We start from the raw sequence: 23,836 nt of genomic DNA, 5'->3' as shown, positions 1-23,836 counted from the left end.
ATTCATCCTTCAATACCGCTTATGGTTTTGAGGCCACCCGAAATCCACTTTCACTATTACAAAACTGCCTTCCTTCATTTAAAGTTCGCCGATGTGATATTTCTCCATCTCCTCTGTGATTGGATCCTGGCCGTTGATCTATAAGATCTAACGGTTGTTGTTCATTGAGTTCTTCACTTCACTGATCTTCCTTTCACTTGCGTTTTTACGCTATTTCTTCAATTTCTCTTTGTGGTTCAGTTTTCTTCAAAGGTTCTCATCCTCTGCTAATTCGCTGCACACTCTTCCTCCTGGCTTAACTTCGTATGCTCCTTTGATCACTGTCCTCTTGGATCCTTCGAATGGATTCAATGATCCATTACGATTCTCTGTATCATTTTCTCCCTCTGCATGTTCTGCAGAACTCTACCTGCAACCCCTGTTACAGAACCTACGAATTCATATACAATTCAACACTTGAAACACGCATTCCAACTTGAAATTTAGTTGATTGTATTAATAAATATCAACAATGGTTACAGAATGGGTCCTCTATCTCTCACAGGCCTGTTCTTCAAGATCAATGGCCTCCTCTTTGACTCTGCCCGTAGGCTTACATATATGCCAGTGATTTCTCTTGAACTCATCCTGGTTCGACTCCTAAATCCTCTGAACTGACTCCTAAATACTCTGTCCACTTCTACTTCAATTAATTCCTAAACCTCTCTCTCGTTCAGTGAATCCTGAAATTGTTTTAACAGTCCTAATTGACCTCTATCTCTTGTCATTTGTTCACCACTCATGTTCTCCTTTAATTCGAGATCATTTACAACTTCCTCTCATTATCTAATTAAATCACTTAAAGGTCTAATATTACATTAACTTGAAGCTTAGGGAACTAACTTCTCTAAAGATACATGACCCCCTATGTCTACATAATTACAATGATTTTCTCTTGGGTTGAATGCTCCTGCATCAAAGGTGCACAGTCATGATTTCAGTGAAATTTTGCATAGAAGAATTGGCCATTTGCATCATTGCGCTTTGAAGATCATGCGACAAATAACGATATGCCTCCTCAAAGGAGCACTTGAGCAACATGATGTATGCAAAGGATGTACTTTTGGGAAGTACGAAAAATCCACATTCGATGATCGGGACAACAAAGCACATGCAGCCCTGGAAAGGATCCACTCTGATGTCCACGGACCTTTCTCGACAACCTCCATGGCCATACACAAATATTTTGTCATTTTTATTGATGACTTCTCATGGAAGTGTTTGATCTTCTTCATGTGGAAGAAGGATGAGACATTCTCCAAGTTCGTAGAAATCAAGGCACTAGTTGAGAAAGAAATGGGTAAGAAGGTGAAGGCTTTCAGGAGTGATAATGGAGGTGAGTATGTGTCAAATGAATTTAAAAATTTATGTGCAAAAGAAGGAATTCAATGATAGTTGGCAACACCCCACAACCCACAACAGAATGGGGTGGCTAAGAGGAAGAACCATAGCATTATGGGAGAAGCAAGGGTGATGTTGCATGATCAAGGCCTACCTTTGCATTTGTCATTCGAGGCATGCAACACAAAAGTCTATTTGTAGAACTGGAGTCCTCATTGGATTCTGGGCATTATTACATCAGAGGAGGCTTTCTCAGGGAGAAAGTCAGATGTGTCGCACTTTAGGATTTTTGGAGCCTCTGTTTACTACCATGTCTCCAAAGAATCAAGGAAGAAGCTAGAGCCGACATCATAATTGGGGGTGTTTTTGGGTACACAAAACTCCCCACAACTACCGTGTGTACTTTCCATCCCTTAGAATGACAGTTGTGCGAAGGGATGTAAAATTTGATCAAGACAAAGCGATGTGGTGATCTCTTGAGAGGGATCTTCATATCCCACCAGAAGAGGATATGTTAGCTCCAAAGGAGTAACCTCAAGAAATTGTGGAGTAGCCACTAGTTGAGGAGCAGAGAGTGGAGATATCCACTCAAGCAGAACCATCCAGAGAAGGTAGGAAATAGACCAGGGAAGCTGAGAGACTTGTGCAAGATGTGAGGGAGAATGTGGGTGCTCCTTGAAATTAGTGCAGGAAGAGAAGGTCACCTAATCAGTACACTAGGTACATGGCTCTAATGACTGAGCTTGTAGAGACTGAGTCATCCTCTTTCTAGGAAGCAGTAAAGTAACCTGTGTGGGTTAATGCAATGCTAGAGGAATACAAATACATTATAAATAATAGTGTTTGGGAATTGGTCCCAAGGCCAGCAGATAAATCAGTTGTGGGTTCAAGATGGATCTTCAAGGTAAAGCATGCAACAGACAAAAGCATAGAAAAGTATAAGGCCAAATTTGTGGCCAAGGGGTACTCTCAAGTTGAGGGGATTGACTGTGAGGATACCTTTGCTCCTGTAGCAAGGTACTCATCCATCAAATCAATTCTTTCTTTGGCTACATAGATAGGGTGGAAGATCCAATAGATGGATGTGAAAACAACATTCCTCAATGGAGTTATTGAGGAGGAGGTGTACATAAAGCAACCAAAAGGCTTTGATACTTTTGATCGGGAGTCTCATGTGTGAAGACTCAAGCAAGCGTTGTACGGTCTCAAGTAAGCACCCCATGCTTGGTACACCAGGATCAATAGCTATCTCACCAATTTGGGATTCACCAAATGTGAAGCGGATGCCAACCTCTATCATATCTTGGTAGAAGGTAAATTGTTAATTATTGTCTTATATGTTGATGATTTGATTTTAACTACCGATGAGAAGTTAATCAGATCTTGCAAGGAGAACCTTGTAAGAGAGTTTGAAATGAAGGACATGGGTATCATGCACTTCTTCCTTGAATTGGAAGTATGGCAAGGTAATGGGGAATTTTTTGTCTCTAAGGGAAACTATGTCAACGAGATACTTCAGGGGTCCCGCATGGACATTTGCAAACCCATGGAGATACCTCTAGTGACCAACTAGAGGAAAGAGGATGCCACTATTTACTAGAAATTAGTGGGTTCACTAATGTATATTATGAACACATAACCAGATATGTGCTATGTAGTAAACCAGCTGAGCCAATCTATGGTTAGGCCAACCAAACTATTTTCGAGGGAAGCTAAGCATGCTATAACTACCTCATACTCACTACCCAGTTTGGACTATGGTATAGATGGACAGAGGGAGTGAAGTTGTGTGGCTTCACAGATGCAGATTGGATGGGGATTCCATCAGACCAAAAGAGTACGTCAGCTGGAATTTTAGTGTTGGGTCCACAACGATTTCTTAGTACAGTAGGAAATAAGGATCTATGGCACTCAGATCGACAGAAGCAGAATACATGGTTATCAGTCAAGCAAGATGTGAGGCAATATGGATGAGAAAGATACTTGTTTGATTGTTTGGTAAGATCATGGATCCAACTGTGATATACTGTGATAATCATAGTTGCATCAAGCTCTTTGAAAATCCCGTTATTCATGATCAATCCAAGCATATATATCTATATTCTATGTCACCATTTATGGGACTTTGTGTAGAGGTGGATAATGTTGTTGCAGTACATTCTGATAGAGGAACAAGATGTTGATATTTTGAAAAAGGCCTTGTTAAGAGGGAAGTTCGAGTTCCACGGGTGTAGGATAGGGGTGGTTGATAATCCCTTTCTTGTTGAGAGGGGGTGTTGAAAAATGCAGCAAGAAATTCTCAATTTGATTTTTCCTTTATTAAATTGAGAAAATTTGAATTTCCACATCAACAGAAAACTTGGATGATGTTAGCTTGTGTGACATGGATTTTGTCACCCAGTTACCTCAATAAATTTTAGTTGGAAGAGTTATAGTTTAGTTATGCACATGTGATTGCTAATTTATAACAATCAAGGTCAGTTATCTCAAATTGCTTTCAGTTAAACTAGTTCCAACTTTTAGAGGAACTAGTGGAAGGTTAGTTAAGTAGTGGGACTTTAGTCAAACTTAGTGATCATCTAGTTGACTGATCTATCAATCCAAAGTAGCTAGTACATGCAGATAATTCGAGTTACCCATTTGAGGTGGAGATTCCAAGGCAATGTAACATTAGTTGTAGACTAGTATTGAGTGTACAAGTGTTCCATGCAGTCAGATGATCAACCTAAAATAATTGCACAATTCAATTGAGGGAGTTTCCTAAATAATAGGGGCTAATTTATCAAGGAACAACACAAGGAAATAGGAGCTCAAGATGAGGCAAAATTTGACTAGGTCTAGGTCAAAGGCCTTCAGTGAGCAAAGAGATAGGTTGTGCACTTGCAGGGTGAACTCAATTGAGCAAAGCAATTGTAATGCATCTCTATTCATTTGATTGATGTAAGAAGGCAATGCGGTTTTTAGCAGATTTCTTTACCCAGATAAAAATACTTGTTGTATGTGTGTTATTCCTTCTTGCATGTCTGAGATTTTTGTTCTAAATTGTGAATTAATGTCCGCAAAGTAATAGTGTAGGTTTGTGTCTTGTGATTTTGATAAAAACATCATAAGCAATTGCAAATCTACAACCTAATTTCTACAACTATGACATTGGGGCCCTCGGCTAACCCCCCTCCTCTTCGACTCCTCATGTGTTGACCCTGCATGGTGACTGGCGAAGAGGGGTCTATCAAGAAATAACCAACACACTTTATACTACTGAAGGTACACTAGGGTTAAAATCTTGGCTAGACTCTAAGCATTGATACTCCAGGAAAATCAGTCTAGCTAAAATGAAAAGAGGAAAAAGATCTCATAACAAAAATCCTAAAGGCAGCTAGGTCTCAACTACCACCACTACTAGCATATCCCTGTGTTCAAGACCAAACTCCAACTGACTTTAGACACCACAATTATACCAAATCACGCAAGCAATAATCCAAGTCCCACTACTGTCACTAGGAATTACAAGCAATCCATTGAACCATGCCCTAATAAAGAAGACACTTGTAAAACAAAGGAGTTTGAGAAAGTTTAGAATTACTCCATAGGAATCAAGGTCCACTTTTGCAAGCAAGGAGTGCAAGATGTTCTAAGAATTCCAGGAATGATGCTCACCCTCAAACCTTCACTCTCCTCTATCAATTGAAGCTCTAGGTTGCAATCCATTTCTCCTAGTGCAGATTCTAAAAGATCCGTGGCATGATTGTTTAGGTTTCTTGTCATGCAGAGTTTTGCTTAATACTTTTGGTTTTCTAGGCCCTCACTTAAAGTTGGGAAGCCACCCCTGCTATTAAAACAACCACAAATAACCTCTTTATTTAAAGCACCAATTTCCCAAATTACATACCCAAACTTTAGTCACTAACGAGAGCGGAAGGCAACTCTCCACAAGGTAATAACTCCACCAATTTTGTCACTCTCCTATGGATTCCTTTTTCAATCCACCAACATTCCTTTAAAACTTCACTTTGCATGCAATTGTATGCATGAGATGGCCACTCCACCCTCCTCCATTAATGTCCCTCATGTCACGAGGGTGGTGAACACAAATACCCACACCACTATTTTTAGCCTCACCCTATTAGGGATTATTAAATAATTTTATTAAAAATATGTAATAAAAATAAATTTTTATTAAAAAATTTAAATTTCCCCGAATTAGATATATTTCGTTTTTTAATAATAATAATAAAATGTATATGCTAAATTGATTTAAAATTTGATCAAAATTTAAAAACTTAAAAACGAAAGTTGAGTCATGGTAAAAGTAGTTTTACTTCTCTATAACATTACCACTGAATTCTTCATCAAGATTACTCCTAATTATTTATTAAAGGATATAAGTGTAATTTTGAAAGGAAGTGTAAAATAATAATATTTTTACGTGGAAGTTTTTGGTGTTGATATAACTAAAATTCATATGTAATAGTTAGGTAACCAATTTTGGTTTATGAGGAAAAAAAAAAATCATTAAAATATAATTATTTATTTTTGTATTTATATGTATATTTGAAAATGATTTAGTTTTAATAATAATAATATTATTAATATTATTTAGTTTTAAAGATATGGTTAAGTTAGATATCAAATTGGTGTAGGAGATCTTTTTGTTTGTGGGACAAGGGATTCATTTCGGTCTGGTTCTTTCATTGAAGTCTATGAAAGTATACATACTCTGCCTTTCTAGTTTTGAACTTATGGGACTACAATTGAAAATGTGATTTCAAAGAAATCGTGCAAGTGATTTCATTGCCAAAAAAACGTCGTTTAGGGCCTCAAAACGGCTTCGAAAGTTCAGGACTCGAAAAAATGCCAAAATAGTAAATTGTGCTACAATTAAGGAAAAAAAAGGTCCAAGTGGAATAGGCAGGTGGCCACCAATATCCACCTGGATCATTCCCCCCCGCCCCCCAGGAATAAATGGTCTCCATTGCATTGAGTTCCTCCATGAGATGAGGAAACTTCTACTGAACTTGGTCCCTTGTGAGCCATTTTCCTTAGTGTAGGAGTTGGACGGCTTTGAAAACTTGATACAGTTGGATCTTTTGCTAGCAAGTGTTCTTGATATGTGTGTCCATGATCTGATCAGTTGCAGCTTGTTCCATGCAATCTATATTTAACTCTGTTGGTGTGAGTTGTTTTGCAATGTCGAATGTGTCCAGTAATGGTGGAAAGTATGGCCGAAGGCGATCCACATTGAACACTGGGTGCAGGCCAAGGAATGGGGGAATGTTGAGCTCAAAATCATTATCTCCCATAGCCTTGGTGATGGTGTATGGCCCATATCGAAGCGGGTGAATCTTGCGGTGGGGCCCAACGAGGCACTCCTTCTGCAAATGTAGCCAAACTTTGTCGCCCACCTGGAACTTGTGTGGCACCCGATGTTGATCATGCCGCTGCTTGTACTTAGCATTGGCTTTGTCCAATATGTCATGGACCTGTTGGCAGATGTGTTGAATGTGCTCAATGAATCTATTTGCCTTGTTAGCTTCGGACTAGACATGAACCAAAGCTGCCCGAGTCACTGCAAATGGTATGGCCACATCAATGGGACATAGTGGCTGGAATCCCAAACCCACTTGAAAAGGGTTGTGGCCAGTCGAGCTGTGGAGAGCCCGATTGTAGCTGTGCTGGACACAAGGGAGGCTCTCATCCCATGTGCGTGGATGCTTTAAGTTGTACATACGCAGAATGTGTACGATCATCCTATTGACGACCTTTGTCTGGCCATTAGTTTGGGGATGGAATGTTGTGGACTTAGTGAGCTTGGTTTCTAGCATCGACCAGAGACTGGACCAAAGTGTATTGAGGAACTTGTTTTCCTGATCTGAGATGATAGACTATGGGATCCCAAAGTGCATCCACACTCGTTCAAAGAAGAGTTTAGTAGTGGCTTCTACTGTGATAATCTTCTTTTAAGTCGCCGTAATGGCCATCTTTGAAAATATATTGACGACCACAAAAACACAGTCGTTGTCATGCTTAGTAGAAGGAAGGCCTTACATGTAATCCCAAGGTCGACTAGGGGTAGGCAGTAGAGTATAGAGACCTTGCTTCTTGATGGTCGGTTTCACAGTGGCGTAGGCAGTGCAGGATCTGATGTACTTCTCAACATCTTGTCGAGGATTCAGCCAATAGAATTACTTCTGCAATACTGCCACCATTTTCTTGACCCCGAAATGCCTAGCATCTTGACTGTAGTGCACTTCCCAAATCATCTTCACATGCTCACTTGAAGGAACACAAAGGTGTCCAAGATGGCATAACAAAGCATCTTGGAGGTGAAAATATGGAACTTTTTGACCCTCCAAGAGCGTATGGTATGTGTGGCTGAATTCTAGGTTGCTTTTGTAGAGAAGTGGCCAACCAAAAGTCTCGTGCCCACAAGAGTTGAGCACGGTGGTTAACGCCATGATCGGTGGTCAGCTGAGGCAGTCTGCAGCATTATTTATGCTTCCCTTCTTGTACTTGATATTCAAATGGAACTATTGCAGGTATGTGGACCACTTCTAATGGTGATCATTCTGCAACTTCCCTTGCATTTGTATGAACTACAGGGGTCGATGGTATATGTGGATGACTGTTTCCTTCCCCAAAATGTAATTCTTCCATTGTCAGTAGGCCTTCACAATGGAATACATATCTTTGTATAAGTGGAATATTTCCAAACTGTGTCTGAAAGTGTCTCACTGTGATATGCCACTGGATGCCCCTATTGAGTAAGGACTGCCCCAATAGCATAGTTGGAGGCATCTGTCTCAATCTCAAATGGTTGTTGCAATTCTGGTAATGTGAGCACTAGTGCAGAGTAGAGGCGATGTTTCAACTCTGTGAATGCCTTCTGTTGAGATTCAGACCAAAATATTTTTTCTTTCACTCCTCCTTTGGTGACTTGACTCAAGTATAGAGTGATGTGAGAGAACCCCAGCACAAACCTGCGGTAGAAATTGGCAAGACCCAGAAAGCTGCGAAGCTTTGTCGGAGTGGTTGGGACTGGCCAATCCTGAATGACTTGGATCTTGGTTGGATCCACGTGCACCCCCCGGTTCATCAATAATGTATCCCATATACTGAACCCGGGTCATGCCAAAAGTGCATTTCTACAAATTAGCACACAGCTTGTGTTGCCGCAATGTTTGGAGAACCTATCAAATGTGGTGGAGGTGCTCTTCCCAACTCTGGTTGAAGATTAGGATGTCATCCAAGAATACCACTACAAATGAGTTGGTGAATTGATGCAAGATGTCATCCATCAGCCTCATGAAGGTTGCAGGAGAATTCGTCAACCTGAAAGGCATAACCAACCATTCGAAAAGGCCCTCCTTGTCTTTGAAGCCAGTCTTCCACACATCGGAGGGTTCGATAGCTACCTGGAGATATCCAGACTTCAAGTCAATCTTGCTGAAATATTCCCCCCCGTTGAGTTGGTCCCTAAGGCCATCAATCCATGGGATCGGGTACCTATTCCAAACAGTGATCTTGTTCAGCACCTGATAGTCAATACAGAGTCTCCAAGTCCCATCCTTCTTTTGTACCAACATGATCGAGCTCCCAGAGGGCGATGAACTAGGCCAAATGTGACCTTTCTGCAGAAGCTCTTGAATTTGCCTCTTGATTTCATTGTTCTCTAGAACGTAGCACTGATAGATTGGTCCATTGGATAATTGATCAAGCGCTCAATATTTAGCTCAAAAATCATAGTTCTCATAATGGCTCAAAACCTAAATGACCGCGTTCGTCTCGGAGAAACGATCCTAACGCAATTCATTTCACTGAAAACCAAGTTTGTATGAGGAAGTTATTATGTTTTGTTTGCTTTGAAAATAGTGAAAATTTGCAAAAAAAATACATGGTCACTGCACAGTCACCAGTCCGTATTGCTGACGTGGCAGGTGACTGTGCAAGGTCAACTTTGGTCAACATTCAATCATGGATCGCCAAGTGTCGTGATATGATTGGTTGCAGTTGGTGATGTGGCAGGTGTATTGGCGCAATTGGGTTGGTTAGTTTTGGACCAATGAGAGAATGCCATGTGGCAAGCTTGGAGGCCACCACGTGGCACCTCCCAATGGCCTAGGCAGAGGGCAGTTCAACAAAATTTTATTGCAGGTGCCGGGGTTCGACCCCATGACCTCCCTCCACAGACCAAAGCTCTCTACCACCTCCGCTACCACATGTTTCTTAATTGTATAATCTTCCACATATATTTAAACTGTGATGTGTTAAGGGTTGGCAGTTAGGGGAGGGCCAGCTCACAGGCCAACCCTCCCCATGTGAATGCGCCCACGGTTACTACAAACAATTAACGCAATGGCTCCACAAACCATTACCCCGACAGTTAAGTGTATACCATATGAACGCGCCACAACTAACGGTTAAGGTTATGGTTAATTAACCCAGCGGATAATGTGACACTAACCACAACATGTGACCCTCCGATGAAACCGCCAATAGTTTCGGAAACTGTCAGTCTTATCCACAGTAATGAAGCACTAATCCACCAATTAAGCGCGCTTAAAATTAATTAAGCTCCAGTCAGTGTTTAGGCGGTTCTGACATTTTTGGCGCCAACCCCAAATTTAGTAGACCTAACTACATTTATTCGAGTTTTAGAGGAGCTTTTCTAGGGAAAAACTAGCAGAGGCATAACTGGAGCAATTTTTTACCAAATTGAGCTCAGGAAGAGGTGTTGTTAGCTAATTTAGACATTATGAACACATTGGTGCAGGTATCAGGAGCAGTAGAGCTTTGTAAACAACAAATTTTCCCATATTGAGCTAATACAAAGGCCCAAGCCATGGAAGCTGGACCAAGGAGATGTGGCCCAAGAGGGGCGAACTCCTTCATCAAAACACTATGTTATGTGTCTATTTGTGGTTTGTTGTACTTTTTTATTGCTATTTTTCAACATTATTCATTTAAGTTATTTTTCTTATGAATTTCACTTTAAACTTGATGCAATTTACCTGTTTCAATCACCTAACAACCTAAGGAAATCTATGCATAGGAAGCAATGAACAAGCACATGTTTATAAGTCTGTAATTGAAATTATCACAACAAAACTAACATTCAATAATAGGTCAGTAATGACACACCTGGGCTCAGATTGATGGAGTGCTTGACTTGACAGTGTAGAGGCACCCCTGCGGGGGAGGTGAAGATGTCCTCCCACTCCTCCACAAACTTGTCCATCTATTGTTGTCGTGCGGAGGGGCCCTGTTTGGAGGTCGTGGCCACCGTCTTCTTCTTTCCTTGAGGGTGTATCATCAGGAAAGAAAATTTCTTGGTTTTTGAAATGAGCTTACTGCATTTTTTTTTAGTAACCATATAGATGGCAGTATGTGGTGCTACCTTTGACATCCTGTACAACTTATTTCCCAATGTAACAATAATAGCGTGAGGCCTTGAATTATACATATCATGTCGCTTCCACAAGTATGGTTGGCCTAATAATACATCACAAACATCAAGGGGAGCAATGTCACATAATACCTCATCCGTGAATGGCTTGATGCTGTATGGAAGGCGACATTGTTGGCTCACGCACAGATCCCGTCCTTGGTGAAGCCACCTGATGGTGTACGGTTGTGGGTGTGATGTGGTCGGTAAGCCCAGCCGCTTCATGACCTCTGCTGCAATGAGGTTCTTTTGGCTCCCATTGTTGACAATGAACTGTAGCGGGGAATCCTTTACCCACATCTCAGAGTGGAAGAGACGCTCCTCATCCTATGTATCTTCAGGTTCCTCCTTCTGGATCTTTGTGGTGGAAACGGTGGCGTTGGGCTCTACATCAATAATTTGCTTCCCTTTATCATTCCCCTTGTCGGGTTTTGACTCAGAGTCGGAACATGCATCTAATTCTGAAGCCTTCAGCTCAACCACTAGTGACTACTTGGCCCGACACTCACTTATGTTGTGGGTGGAGCTCTTATGGAACTCACACCACTTTCCCGTGTCCTTCTTCGGCTTCACAGTGTTGTCCTTTTCTTGTGGCCTTGGCAGGTTGTCTTGGGCTGTCCAGACTTGGATTTGTACTTTGTTATGCAGTTTGGGGGCACCTTTCCCTTGCTTCAGATTCGCAGATCCAAAGTCTCGCTTCTTCTGTTGTATGTTTTCCCTTCCACAAATTGAGTAGAAGAAATTTGTGTCTATTGTTTTCAATCTAAATTCATTAGCATCCACAAATTTTGAGTTATTTCTATATATTTTTAGAAATGTTTGAAATTAATCTGAATTGAAATGAGAACTAATATATAATAAAAACAATAAAATAAAACCTAATATATTTTGATGAAAAGGTAATAATCTTCTTTTTATTCAAGGGAAAGATGCAAAGGGGAAATTACTATTTATTTAATTAGATAAATTAGATATTTAAGTGTTTCATCTCATTAAAAAAAAACTCATTCAAAGCAATGGAGGAGATGTCTAGGAACTCCATCTCGTCTTGGATGTATCTATGTAGGCAGTCGCGGTACTTGAGTACCAAATGTTTCTCATAATCCTTGATACCCAACTTCGTGCGAAGGGTATGAAAAACATTGGTAAACTTTGGCACATCTTGGTCCCTTCCCTACTGCAGCGTGGTCCACTTTATGTATTTGTCCTTGTAGCTCCTGACAGGGTAGTACTGCTCCTTGATGGCATCCCAGAATGAATTCCAAGTGGGAGCGGTTGAAAACAGTGAGGTCGTACTTTCATCCTTTTGCTCACAATAGGTTTCCCACCAGTCCTTGACGTGGGGGGCGGCTTTGAGAAGAGCAAAAGTAATCTTTTCTTGACTAGAAAAATCATGAAAAAGAAATATCCTTCTAGCAGATTCAACCATTTATCTACAATGTTTGCATCTATTTGGCCCTCAAATATGGGAATGTCAAAGTTTACTTGTAACTTAAAAGGTGTGGAGCCTCCAAAGCGGCTGTTGGATGTGGATGCGCTGCCGGCAGGAAGCCGTTGAAGGATCTGGGCAAAGTTATCCATCATCGCGTTCCTTTATTTCTCGAGGGCCTCCTCGAGAAATATTTTGATAGGATCTCTTGCTCCCTTGTCTTTCTTTTCTTCCCCCATGGGAGGCCGTCAGGATTTACGAGGTTGGTCTTGCAAAGGTTCAACCAGTTCGAGCCCTAACTCCATATATTTAGACCTCGTTGGGGACATGGAAAGAAAACTAGAGAAAGAGCAGATTGCTATGATACCACTAATATGAATTTAAACAAGAACACAACAGATTATAGATATAACCATAAATACCAATATGCAGCATAAATAATGCTTCCTTTCATTAATATCAAATAATGAAATATGCTTACAAACAGAATGGAAATGAGACTAGCTCGGGCAATGGTAGCTTATCTCTGAGAAGAGATGTGGTAAATACATGCCTCTGAACTGAGTTACAATGAGGCTTAAGGACCTTTTTATTATTGAACAATAAGAGAAAACCCTAAACAACCAAAACCCTAATCCGAGGAGATGTAACACCAAGAGTTTATGGGCCTTGTTGGGATTAGTTGGGCAACCAACTTCTCGGGGTCGTAACTTGGTCATATTATCTCCGTTTGACGTGCATGATACCTCGTTGGAAAGATATCTCCGAGGACTACAACTAAAAATGTGATTTCAATGAAATTGTCCAAGCAATTTCACTTCCAAAAAAACGTCGTTTAGGGCCTCAAAACGGCTCCAGAAGTTCAGGACCCAAAAAACTGCAAAAATTAATCAATTGTGCTACAATTAAGGAAAAAAAAACTGACAGAACAATGGTGGGGGTCCAAGTGGAATAAGCGGGTGGCCACCAATATCCACCTGGATTAGCTGGCATCGAAGACTGTCCAACTGTTCTAGAATTTCATTCTGAATGTACTAGATGTCGTTGATGTAGGCTACTAACTCGTAACGATCCTCATATCTATGCTCCCTCAAAATGTCCATGTTCACTTGGTTCTTGCGCCACTGGGATGCAATGGACTCTAGGGTGCATGGAGCAATCACATGGCCTAGGGAATGGGCTGGAGTGATAACAACTGTCTCCTCCGTTTCCCAGCTGTCAGAAGTGTTCGTGGGCGACTAATTGCCCGGGTTCGGTTGCTCAACATGGCGGTGATTGCTTCCCCCCTGATGAGGGCGTCCCCTTTGACGCAACATGCTGTCGAGCCAAGGCTGTGAGAGGAAGGGACAGGTTGGAAAACAGGAACCACAAGAACCGTGTATGACCCAATAATCAAACCTGTAGAAAAACCACCGTTGAGATATATAACACCATGCAATACAACCAAACACAAGAATCCTGGTGGATGGCACGAGATTGCACTCCCAAGGCGAGCCTAAGCATGGGGCTTTCCTCCACACCCACAATTTTCTGATAAAACCACCCCAACCCCTGGACATAAACAATTTCCACCACTGGTTTGACACTATGCTCTCAGACTCTCCTTCGTGATTGCTAAGGGGCGCAATGTGACTATGTAAGTTCCGAAAGGAGTATCACCACAACAAGCCTGTAGCCCAAGACGAGCCCAATTGCATCGCTGGGCACTCTAACACTTGGAACACAAATTGCAGGGGGTAAAAACTAGCTTACCTCGAGGACTAGGCACCTCCTCCATCGTCGAAACTAAATTTTCATCCCTCAAATAGAGGTTCCAAGCAGGAAGACAAAGAGACTCAACATTATCGCTCATGCCAAGATTCCATGGATAGTCCCTGGCCTCAGTGTTGTGCCACCCCCGACTATCCCATACAACTGTCGCTCTGCATACCCACTGCCTTGACCTCGGTAGGGCGTTCGAATATTGAGTACCACTATGCTCTGCACTCCCAATTCATCACCCGAAACATACAATTGGAGAATTTCCCTATGTGCCTGGGTATTTATCAACAATATGTGCGAGCAGGGTGTCCACCTGTGGGCAATTAGAGCATGCTCGACTCTTCATGGAAGATTAATAGAACACGTGGAGGCCAGACAAGCTTCGTACTCAGGCCACATAGTCAATTTAAACATTAAAATTGTATATAATATGTTTTTATTTATATAAAAAAGAGAATTACATCTAGCACTTAAACAAAGTCTTAAAGAATTTGACAAACCTATAAAAATGTACATATATATATATATATATATATATATATATATTGGATTAAATTTATAATTTTATAAAAAGAAACATATATTTTATTTTAATTGATATTATAATTAAAAGTATTTTATTAAAAATTCAAATTTTAATAATTTTATTTTTGGTAGATAAGCACCCATGAAGGATTTGAACTAGTGACCTATCACAATTCACTGTTAATCAAAAGCCCCATGGGCAATTTTAATAATTTATAAAATCAAAGATAAATTTTAATTATTTCAAAAAAAAATATTAATACTAAATAATTTTATTATTATTTAATATTATTTTTAATAAAATAATAATAATAATTTATTTTTAAAATTATACTCAAACATGATACCAAATTGATACATGAAATCCCTTATTTATAAGATCATGGAAAAATCCCTTATTTATAAGATCATGGAAAAACTTGTATGGAATTATTTGACTAATACAATGTCAAGGAAGCTACATCTTTTACCAAGTGATTTGAACATTTAATCTTTCAAGAAAAACACACACTCTTAATTAAATTAAACAAATTATTATAAAAAAATATTATTATATTATTAATATTAATTTTAATTTTAAAATACGAATTATTAAAAATTATATAATATTATATTTAAAATTTTAAAAACATTTATCCGTTAATACTAATTTTAATAATAACTATTCCTATTTATAAATTATTTTTATATAAATGTTCATCGACAAGGTAAAAATACCATTCTATTAAAAACTTTGACATTTTGTTTCATGTGATTCTAACAACTTCTATGTGGAGAGTTCCAATTAAGGTGGATTTTCATCAATTCAATTGGTTAACTATTTTCTTATTAAAATAAATTAAAACAAATTTAGTTGTTATTAAAATTATCAAATTTACCCATTAGATCAAATAATAGGGTTAAAAATTCTGTACTACCATTATCATTTTTTAATATAAAAGTATTGAAATAAATAACGCATTATCATAACCATCAAATTTACTTAATATTTCATTCTTCAAATTCTACCCATGTTGCAATTCCAACCTGGTTTTCTATAATAATACCCCTTCCCCAAATTCCCACTTTGACTTAGTAAACTGCCCTGCCATAATAATTGCAAGTCTCCATAGCATATACCACCTGATGTGGGACCAGGTTAATGATGGAGCTCTAGGAAACATAACATGGTGGTCTATATTCCTACATTATCATCAACGGCCCAACCTCATTTTCATCTCCTCCAGACCCACATGCATTAAGATACAGTTGGGGCCCTCAACAAGACGTACACGTACCGGTAGCTGCTTGCGTTAACGGGCATGACAACCTATGACAACCTATCTCTTGTCGTGTGTTCAAATCCCTCGACGGTAAGCCACTTACTGCCAAATCAGTGGCAAAACAGCGGCGCCAAGCAGATATAGCAACCACGAAATCCACCGGATGACTGGCACGCCGTGCGGTCAGCCCGAGAAACCCGTTCACATGGCAGGTCATGTGTCATGACAGCCACGCCACTATAAAATACGTTTATACCATCTGTATATACGGGATGTTAAGCAAACCAATCTGGGCTGGGACTGTTACTGTTCTGTTATATCACGGGAGGAGGTTGGCAGAAATCCCGTGAGGGGCGAAATGGCGTCTCTAACGCCTGGAGTTCTGCTGAAGCTCTTGCAGCACATGAACACTGACGTGAAAATTGGCGGCGATTACCGAAAAGTTTTGCTGCAGGTCATTGGCATCGTTCCCGCCCTGGATGACGAGGAGGAGCTGTGGCCCAATCATGGCTTCCACATCAAGGTCTCTGATTCGGTGCACGCAACGTATGCGGCCCTAGCTGAAGAGGATCGCCACCTCATCCTCGGAGACAAGCTGAGGCTGGGTCAGTTCATCTACGTGTCGCGTCTAGAGGCTGGTTCACCTCTTCCCATCCTACGTGGCGTCCGGCCAGTCCCGCGGCGGTACCCTTCAGTCGACATTGGGAATCCAGAGGACATCTCCGGTTCGAATCCGCTCGGCTCCCTATTGGAATCGCCGCGGGGCGGCGGCAATTCTTCTGTTAGCTCTCGTAGGTCCGTTGATGGAAGCCGGAGGTCCTTCGACGGTGGAGGAGTGGCGGCCAAGTCTGGCGTTGGATCTCCGCGGCTCAGCCAGCGGAGGAAATCTGTAAGTTCTATGGACGAGAAAGCTGCTGGTTTTAACAAAGGTGGAGATCAGGTGGTCAAGTCCTGCAAAGACAGAGCTTCCAACACCGACACCATGCGGCAGCCGTTGGGGAATTGCGGAGGAAATGCAGCGAATGCGAAAGAGGCGGAATCTAAGAGCCTCAGACGATGCTGGCAAGGGATTCCACGCCTTAAAGATGTGAAGGAGAAAATCACTCCGAAGACTGCTAGCGTCGATTCTGTATGTCTTTTCCTCATCCTTATTTTGATAGAATTTTTACGCGTGCATTTTATTCAACGAAAGGCTAAATCTGCTAATTCTGTTAAAAACTTTTAAGCCTGCATTTTATAAAACGAGAGGTTAAATCTGCGAATCCTCTTAAACTTCTGACAATGGATTTTTTGAAATGCGATAAATCTGGAAGAACTTCTAATAGGGTGTATGATTGAGAGGTTAAATCTGTAAATACTGTCAAATCTTCTGACGGTGCATTTTGTCTAATGACAGGTTAAATCTGGAATCTCTTTTAAAATTTTAACGGTGAAATGTTAAATCTGTAAATTCTGTTAAATTTTTTAACGGTGAAATGTTAAATCTGTAAGTTATATTAAAACTATAGCGTGTATTTTAATTGAATCATGGATTAAATCTTCACTCTGTGAAAAAAACTTTTAACGGACCATTTTATTGAATGGGAGCGAAAATCTGCAAAAGGACTTCAAACTATTTATCTGTTTGGATTCTGCTACATTGCTACCTTCAATCTCTTAAAGTTTCATTTGTCCCTAGTTGAGGTTTTTGTTTTCTTCGAAGAACTACTAGTAAGATATTTCATGTGAAATGGCTATTTGTAACGGCTCTAGAAACGTGATTGCGAACTCTTTGTCGAACACTAAAGCACAGAATAGCTAACGGTGGCTCGCCGATTGCTCAAAGGTGTGGTATTTTGGTTAATTCTCTTCAAATTCGAAAGATATGCCATTGCTTGTGAAAGGCTGGTGGGTGAGGTGTAAGTCTTGGGCAACTCTAGTGGACTAGGCCAAGGGGAAGTTCTGAGAAAATTTGGCGAAATATATATTTTTATTATTGGCCTGTTAGCAGGTTAGATATCTCCACTTCTGCTACTGCTTGTGAAAAACAGGGAAGACCAGGTGGCCTGTTAGCAGAGGGACGACTTCCGTAGCCTATACATTGAAGACGCATGTTGGCAAAGAGGTGACTTTATTAACCTATACACTGAAGATTATAATGAAGAAAGAAAAAGAAAAGGCAGTAGCCTCTCCATTGAAGATAAAAAATAAAGCAGTTGATGCTGCTTGTTCTTGTTAACCGGAAGCAATTCAGTCACAAAAACATCTCAGTATTATCACAGTTACAAGGGAAAATTTTGAGGACCAAACTGGTCTATTTCGATAGTGGGAAAGATTTTTCTCAAATAATTTTAACAGATATTTGGAAATTGAGACGTTGCCCAAACCGAATGCTATTTGCATATACATTAAACAGAAAAGCTGCAAGCACGATGATGTTTTTCTTGGAAAACGCTGTTACATTTATTTACACTATTAAAAATTGCTACAGCAAACTATATCAGAGCAAAAGCACTCTGCTACAGATTGAAAAAAACCAGTATGAATGAATGCAACTGCAAAACAAACGGATCCACGCCATCAATCAAAATCAGTGATTGATCACTAGAGAAGAATCCTTTCGGCGTGGAAGAACACTGGGAAATACATTAATGAAAAACTAATTTACAGACGGTTCTTGGGCCCTGATACCGGCAACAAGAATTATATGCTCTTTTGTGTCTGCATTTTCATTGTGACGGGAGACTTTTTTCAGCCTGTGCTGCCTCCTTCTGACTACAGCCTCCCCTCTCCTCCTACCACTGTCACTTCCCAAAATTGTTCTTTTCTAAATGTTTTTGGTGAGACTGCTGCGAACATGGCATGAACCCTCGTGGCTTTGTTTCTCACTTTTTAATAATTATGAGGAATCATAATTTACTTGTAAGTGTAGAGTAGCTATTCTTTATAACTCTCAAAATACTGCAAGAAACTGTGGTGGATTTTTAGAATTTATAAGGATTTCACAAGAAAATATTTCATGTAGAGAAAATCTAACGTTTTGGTAGAAATAAATATTATGCAAAATGGAAAAATATTATCCCCTAAAGTTTTCTCTGCGGCTAACTCTTAGTTAACCCTTGAGGAGGTGTGACATCGAACCACAGAGTCTACAGACCTGCTACCTTCACTCTGAATTCATGTAAATGCCAGGTTATTGGCTTATGAACGTTCCATATGATAGCAACATGAAGGTCCCTTAGATTGGTCAAGGGAGCAGCAAAGCCTCTGAACTTCCTGCCACTTCCCTGGTCCATTCTGCCCCCCACTGGCCCTGATAGGGCTGCAGAAGATTTCTGTGCTGCTTACACAACTGATCAAGAACGATGCTAGTTCAAGAAAACAGTTGGTATTTGCATACTTTTCAGTTATTTTAAACTTCCTTAACAGCCAAAATGGCTCTAACTGGTCTTGCGGTTGGGTAGCCAGCAAGTCCATAACCACCCTCTCCAGTGCCCTTAGTATGCACTGGAAGTATAGACTATCTGCCATCAGAATACTCTGCAATTACATGGAGGAACCTATATTGTGTTTTAAAGTTGTCCATGGTGTAAAGTAAGTCCCAAGATTAAGGCATGGTGAAGGCTGAAACGATCCTATATCTGATTGGGAAACGCTCAAATTTAGCCAAATGATTAGAGTAATACATGACGGAGGGATGGAATCAAACTGAGCCAAATAAGATAAATACATTACTGAGGAAAAATAAAAGGAGAAGTGTTCAATGAATGGATCCCGCAATGTTACCCACTCATCATGAGTTGATTTTCCCACTTGCTTCCTGACCCTTGTCTAAGAATTAGTTGTATGTGGGATCCCAAAACCTCTGATATTCAAAGGAATGATCTGTAATGAATCTAATGTGATTTGAACATCAATCAGAAATAATTTTATAAGTTTATGTGCGCCACAGTAGTTTGAAAAGCTTCTCTAACCATAACATGTTCTCCGTATACATGATAGATGTCAGTCATGGAGGGCTTCAATTCTTTATGGTAGTAGGTATTTTTTAATCCAAAAAACCTGCTTTGGCTGTGAACCTTTTGAACTTTGAGCAAATGATATTTTTTTCTAATCTGTTGGCATATCATTTATGCCTTGTAATTGCAGATTTTCTCGAACAAAAAGTCTCCTGGTAGCACTGAATCAATACAAAAGACACAAAATATAGCTTCTTCACCATCAAAGGTGGGAACTGCACAAGGAGCTATGAATGCAGGGTGTATTAATCCATCATCTCAGAAGAGTTCTAAGTCATCCACCAATGTAACTCCTCCTTGTAATCTGGTCAAGGCAACTGTCAATCACAAGAAATTGACTGATAGCAAAATTTCATGGGATGCACTGCCATCCAGTTTTGTTGGACCTGGAAAGGTAGTTTCTCTTTTTTACATTGATTTTCCTTAGAAGCATATTTTCCCCGTATGGCTAGTTAACAGAAACTCATCTGTGTTGGCTTAGTATCAGTTTTGATTTTGATTTTGTTTATGATCTTCATTTCAGGAAGCTCTGCAACGACGAGATGCAGCTCTTTCAGCTGCAGTAGAAGCCTTACAAGAAGCATCAACAACAGAAAGTGTTATTCGATGTTTAAGGTAATTGCTGACATGCTTGAAAGAGCCATCTGCATTTGTCATTTATGTATGACAGTCAAGCCTACTAATGTACCAGCAATGTAATTCATACCATGAATATATGCCTGTTATATGTTTAGCAAAATTGCAGTCATAGACACATCAATACCCAGTGCTGCCACTTCTCATGATCATATGTTATAAAATACATCTGTAGACACATCAATATCCAACGCTGCAACTTCACGTGTGAAGATGTTCTTGAGTATCTTTTGAGAGGAAAATATTTTATGTGATGTGAGTAAATTTTGGAGTGGAAAATACAGAGGATGGTATAGGTTTTTCAAACAGAGAACACTATTTGCCAATTGCTGGGGTTAAATCCCTTAAGCAGTGAGGCGGTGTCAAATCATGTGTTAAGTACAACCCGAAAGATTGTCATTGAATTCGCAAAGCTGTCATAGGCTTCATGTATTATTTCTTGGTAAGGGTAAGTGCTTTTTTCATCCTTGGAGAGCTATAAACCCCAACTCTGCATTATTGCAGTAAATTCTAGTTTAATCTGAGGGCTGTCAAACTTGGCCACATGATCAGGGCTCTATATTATTGGGGTTTGAACCTGGCTCATTATTCTGGAGATGCCCTGCCAGACAAACTCACAAGATTCTGCGTATTAAGATGGTGAAATTTGCTACAACAAAGTAAGAAGTGCAAAACAAACTAACATAACAATATTGGTGCTTAAGGAATTAGCCATACTAAGTGTCAATGGAGCCTCAGGGGTGACTTTGAAAATAATAAATGATTCTATATAGCTATTGTTCTATTTGAGGCAACCATTATTATCAAAGTTTTCATTCATGACTAAGGCGTCTCAGGTTAGTTTGTAATTTTGTATTGTTTCTGTTGTCGCTAGAGATCTGTCATTTTTTTTTCAATTTTCAAACCGATGGTACGCCTTCCATAGTTGCCTTATTTCTGTTTTAATTTAGTTTGCACAAACTGTGAGTTTTTTAACAAATCATATCCTAATGTTATGTCGTGTGTCCTGACTATTGGCCTTTGGGAGTTGAAGCTCTCTTATCTGATAACTTTTTTAACCCATAGATAATTTGATTTCAGCTTCCGGGAAGTTTGCTATGGCAAATATTAAGCACCATGCAGTAAGCCAATGATTGGTTGACTTCCTTTACATCTTGTTCCTTGGATGAGAATAAAATGATAGTCAATGGATAGGATTAAAAGTCAGTAAAGCATTCATTGGCTTAGTGCATAGTAGTGCTTAATATTTACCAGTTTGGCTACTAAGTTAAAATCAGTTTCTATCAGACAATGTGAAAATAGTCATTTTGGAAACCATAAGTAAGACTTTACCAGTTTGGCTACTAAGTTAAAATCAGTTTCTATCAGACAATGTGAAAATAGTCATTTTGGAAACCATAAGTAAGACTTTAGGTTAATTGCATATAATCTTTTGGAAACTTGCCTTTAACATATGTTACTAATATTATTTTTGCTAGGAAGCTCACTATATGGGCTGATATGATATCATTTATCAGTTATTATTCTTTTCATCAATATTGACCTCTCTCTATTGTTTTTTTTTTTCTAGTTTAAGACTAACCTAGCTTAATTAAATTCAAATTTGTTTTGTAGCATTTTTGCAGATCTGCGCTCATCAGCAAAGCAAGAAGATCCTCAACCTTCTGTGGAACAATTTTTAAATCTCCATGCTGGGTTGGAACAAGCAGCATCAGTAGCAGATGCCCTAGCCAAAACTAAGAACACTGAAAATGTATCCCAGGATGACAACAATAGCGAGAATCCTGCAACATTTCTTCAGACAAAATAAAGAGTGCAACTTCATGGGTCTGTGCAACTTTAGTTACAGACTTGTCTCAATTTACCCTCCTTAAGCAAGCACCTACTACTGGCCAGAAAGAAGCATCCAAAGAAAACCCCACTAGTAATCAAGTATTTCTTCTGCTTGAAAGTTCTTCAAAAACACCTGAAGTCAAAAGTCAAATTTCTTCATCATCATTTTCACCTTCAAAAAAAGTGTCTACCACCTCACAATCTCCACCGAGCAAAGGATTCGGCAATCCACCGTACTCTCCTAGTGAAAAGAAACACCCTGTTCTAAATGATTGTGAAAGTGGGGAAACAAAATCTCTTCTATCATCAAAATTAGCAGGCATTACCACCCAAAGGAATTTGCGCAAAACTCCTACAAAGACTGCGACTGGAAAAAATCTAAACAAGAATGGCCATGAACACCCTCCAAAGGGTCCTCCTGTTATGGAGTGGGTGAAAGGGAAAGGTTTGGATGAAACTGCAGATTTAGCAAAAGAGTTGATGTGGAAAGCACAAAACTGGTTCATTAATTTTATGGAAGGTGCCTTAGATAACTGCTTCCAAGATCTAGATGGCAATGGAAGTGGTGTGCACAGTGGAGGAACTAAATTGGGTGTACAACCAGATAACAGTCAAATAGCAGCCATGTTGTCACAATTGAAAAGAGTAAATGATTGGCTAGAAGAGACTGCGTCTCAAAATGACCCTCCTGACAGTGACAAGAAAAAAATTGCAGATCCAGAACGAGCCAAGACCTTGGCCACACTAAGAGGGAAAATATATGATTTTCTTCTCCAGCATGTTGAATCTGCTGCATTGGCGCTGGGCAACCAAACTTTCGCCGGGGTTTAAATGGCTGGTTTGTTGAAATAGATGTTTTTGTAGTCTGCTTTGGTCTTTATTGACACGTGTATAATCTATTGAATGTTACATTATTTGACCAAGTCATTCCAGATTCCAAATATTTGAGGACACACATTGCAGAGATATTTATTGCAAGTCTCATTGAGGCACGAGTAATGCTAAAAATCACTGCCAGTTGGTAACTTGCGCTCTACGTCGGATGCAGGAAGATAAGGAGCACACCAGTCATTCTCTTCTATTTATCCTCGCACAGAATGCGTTCCCGTCAAGGAAAGATTTATCGCATGAAGATATTTGAACAGCAGCCCAATTTTAAGCTGCACAAGCTTGGCTGAACTGTAAAACCTCACAGGCATAAAATGGTAAGAAGTTCTGGTGTAGAAGCCACTTAAATCCATTTACAAGCTTTCGATATTTACACGGGCATAAAATGGTAAGAAGTTCTGGTGTAGAAGCCACTTAAATCCATTTACAAGCTTTTGATATGAACTTTGTTAATACTTACATGCAACCTTCCAGTGATAGATTCAGCATAAGTTAAATCAGTAACACCGCTGCTTACTGTCAAATGATGTATAAATGTTAACCAGTGATGCTTCAAGAATTGTCGAAACTTTTCTGGTAACTGGCAACTTAAAAATAAAAAATATCGCAAGAAAGCCGAGCCTAAATCGAGGTGATAGAAAGGATCTGTAACATTTGATTATAACTTATGCTCAAATATATT

At 39.7% G+C, this 23,836-nt stretch overlaps 1 protein-coding gene across 1 annotated transcript; it reads left to right on the top strand.

Moving 5' to 3' along the window:
- The first annotated feature begins 16,065 nt into the window (after window positions 1-16,065).
- LOC149187308 (protein CORTICAL MICROTUBULE DISORDERING 2-like) lies at window positions 16,066-23,681 on the top strand. Its single transcript, XM_089409611.1, has 6 exons — window positions 16,066-16,928; window positions 19,928-20,191; window positions 20,321-20,412; window positions 22,048-22,208; window positions 22,277-23,104; window positions 23,315-23,681. The coding sequence occupies exons 1-5, from the start codon at window positions 16,158-16,160 to the stop codon at window positions 23,095-23,097; spliced, it is 2,109 nt and encodes a 702-aa protein (XP_089265737.1). The 5' UTR covers window positions 16,066-16,157; the 3' UTR covers window positions 23,098-23,104; window positions 23,315-23,681.
- Window positions 23,682-23,836: the final 155 nt, after the last annotated feature.

The sequence above is a fragment of the Pinus tabuliformis genome, chromosome 3_1 (assembly GCF_031772625.1).
Source record: "Pinus tabuliformis cultivar Carrire ecotype Pingquan chromosome 3_1, CPIR1, whole genome shotgun sequence".
NCBI classification, from domain to species: domain Eukaryota; kingdom Viridiplantae; phylum Streptophyta; class Pinopsida; order Pinales; family Pinaceae; genus Pinus; species Pinus tabuliformis.
This window is presented reverse-complemented; position numbering and strand designations above follow the sequence as displayed.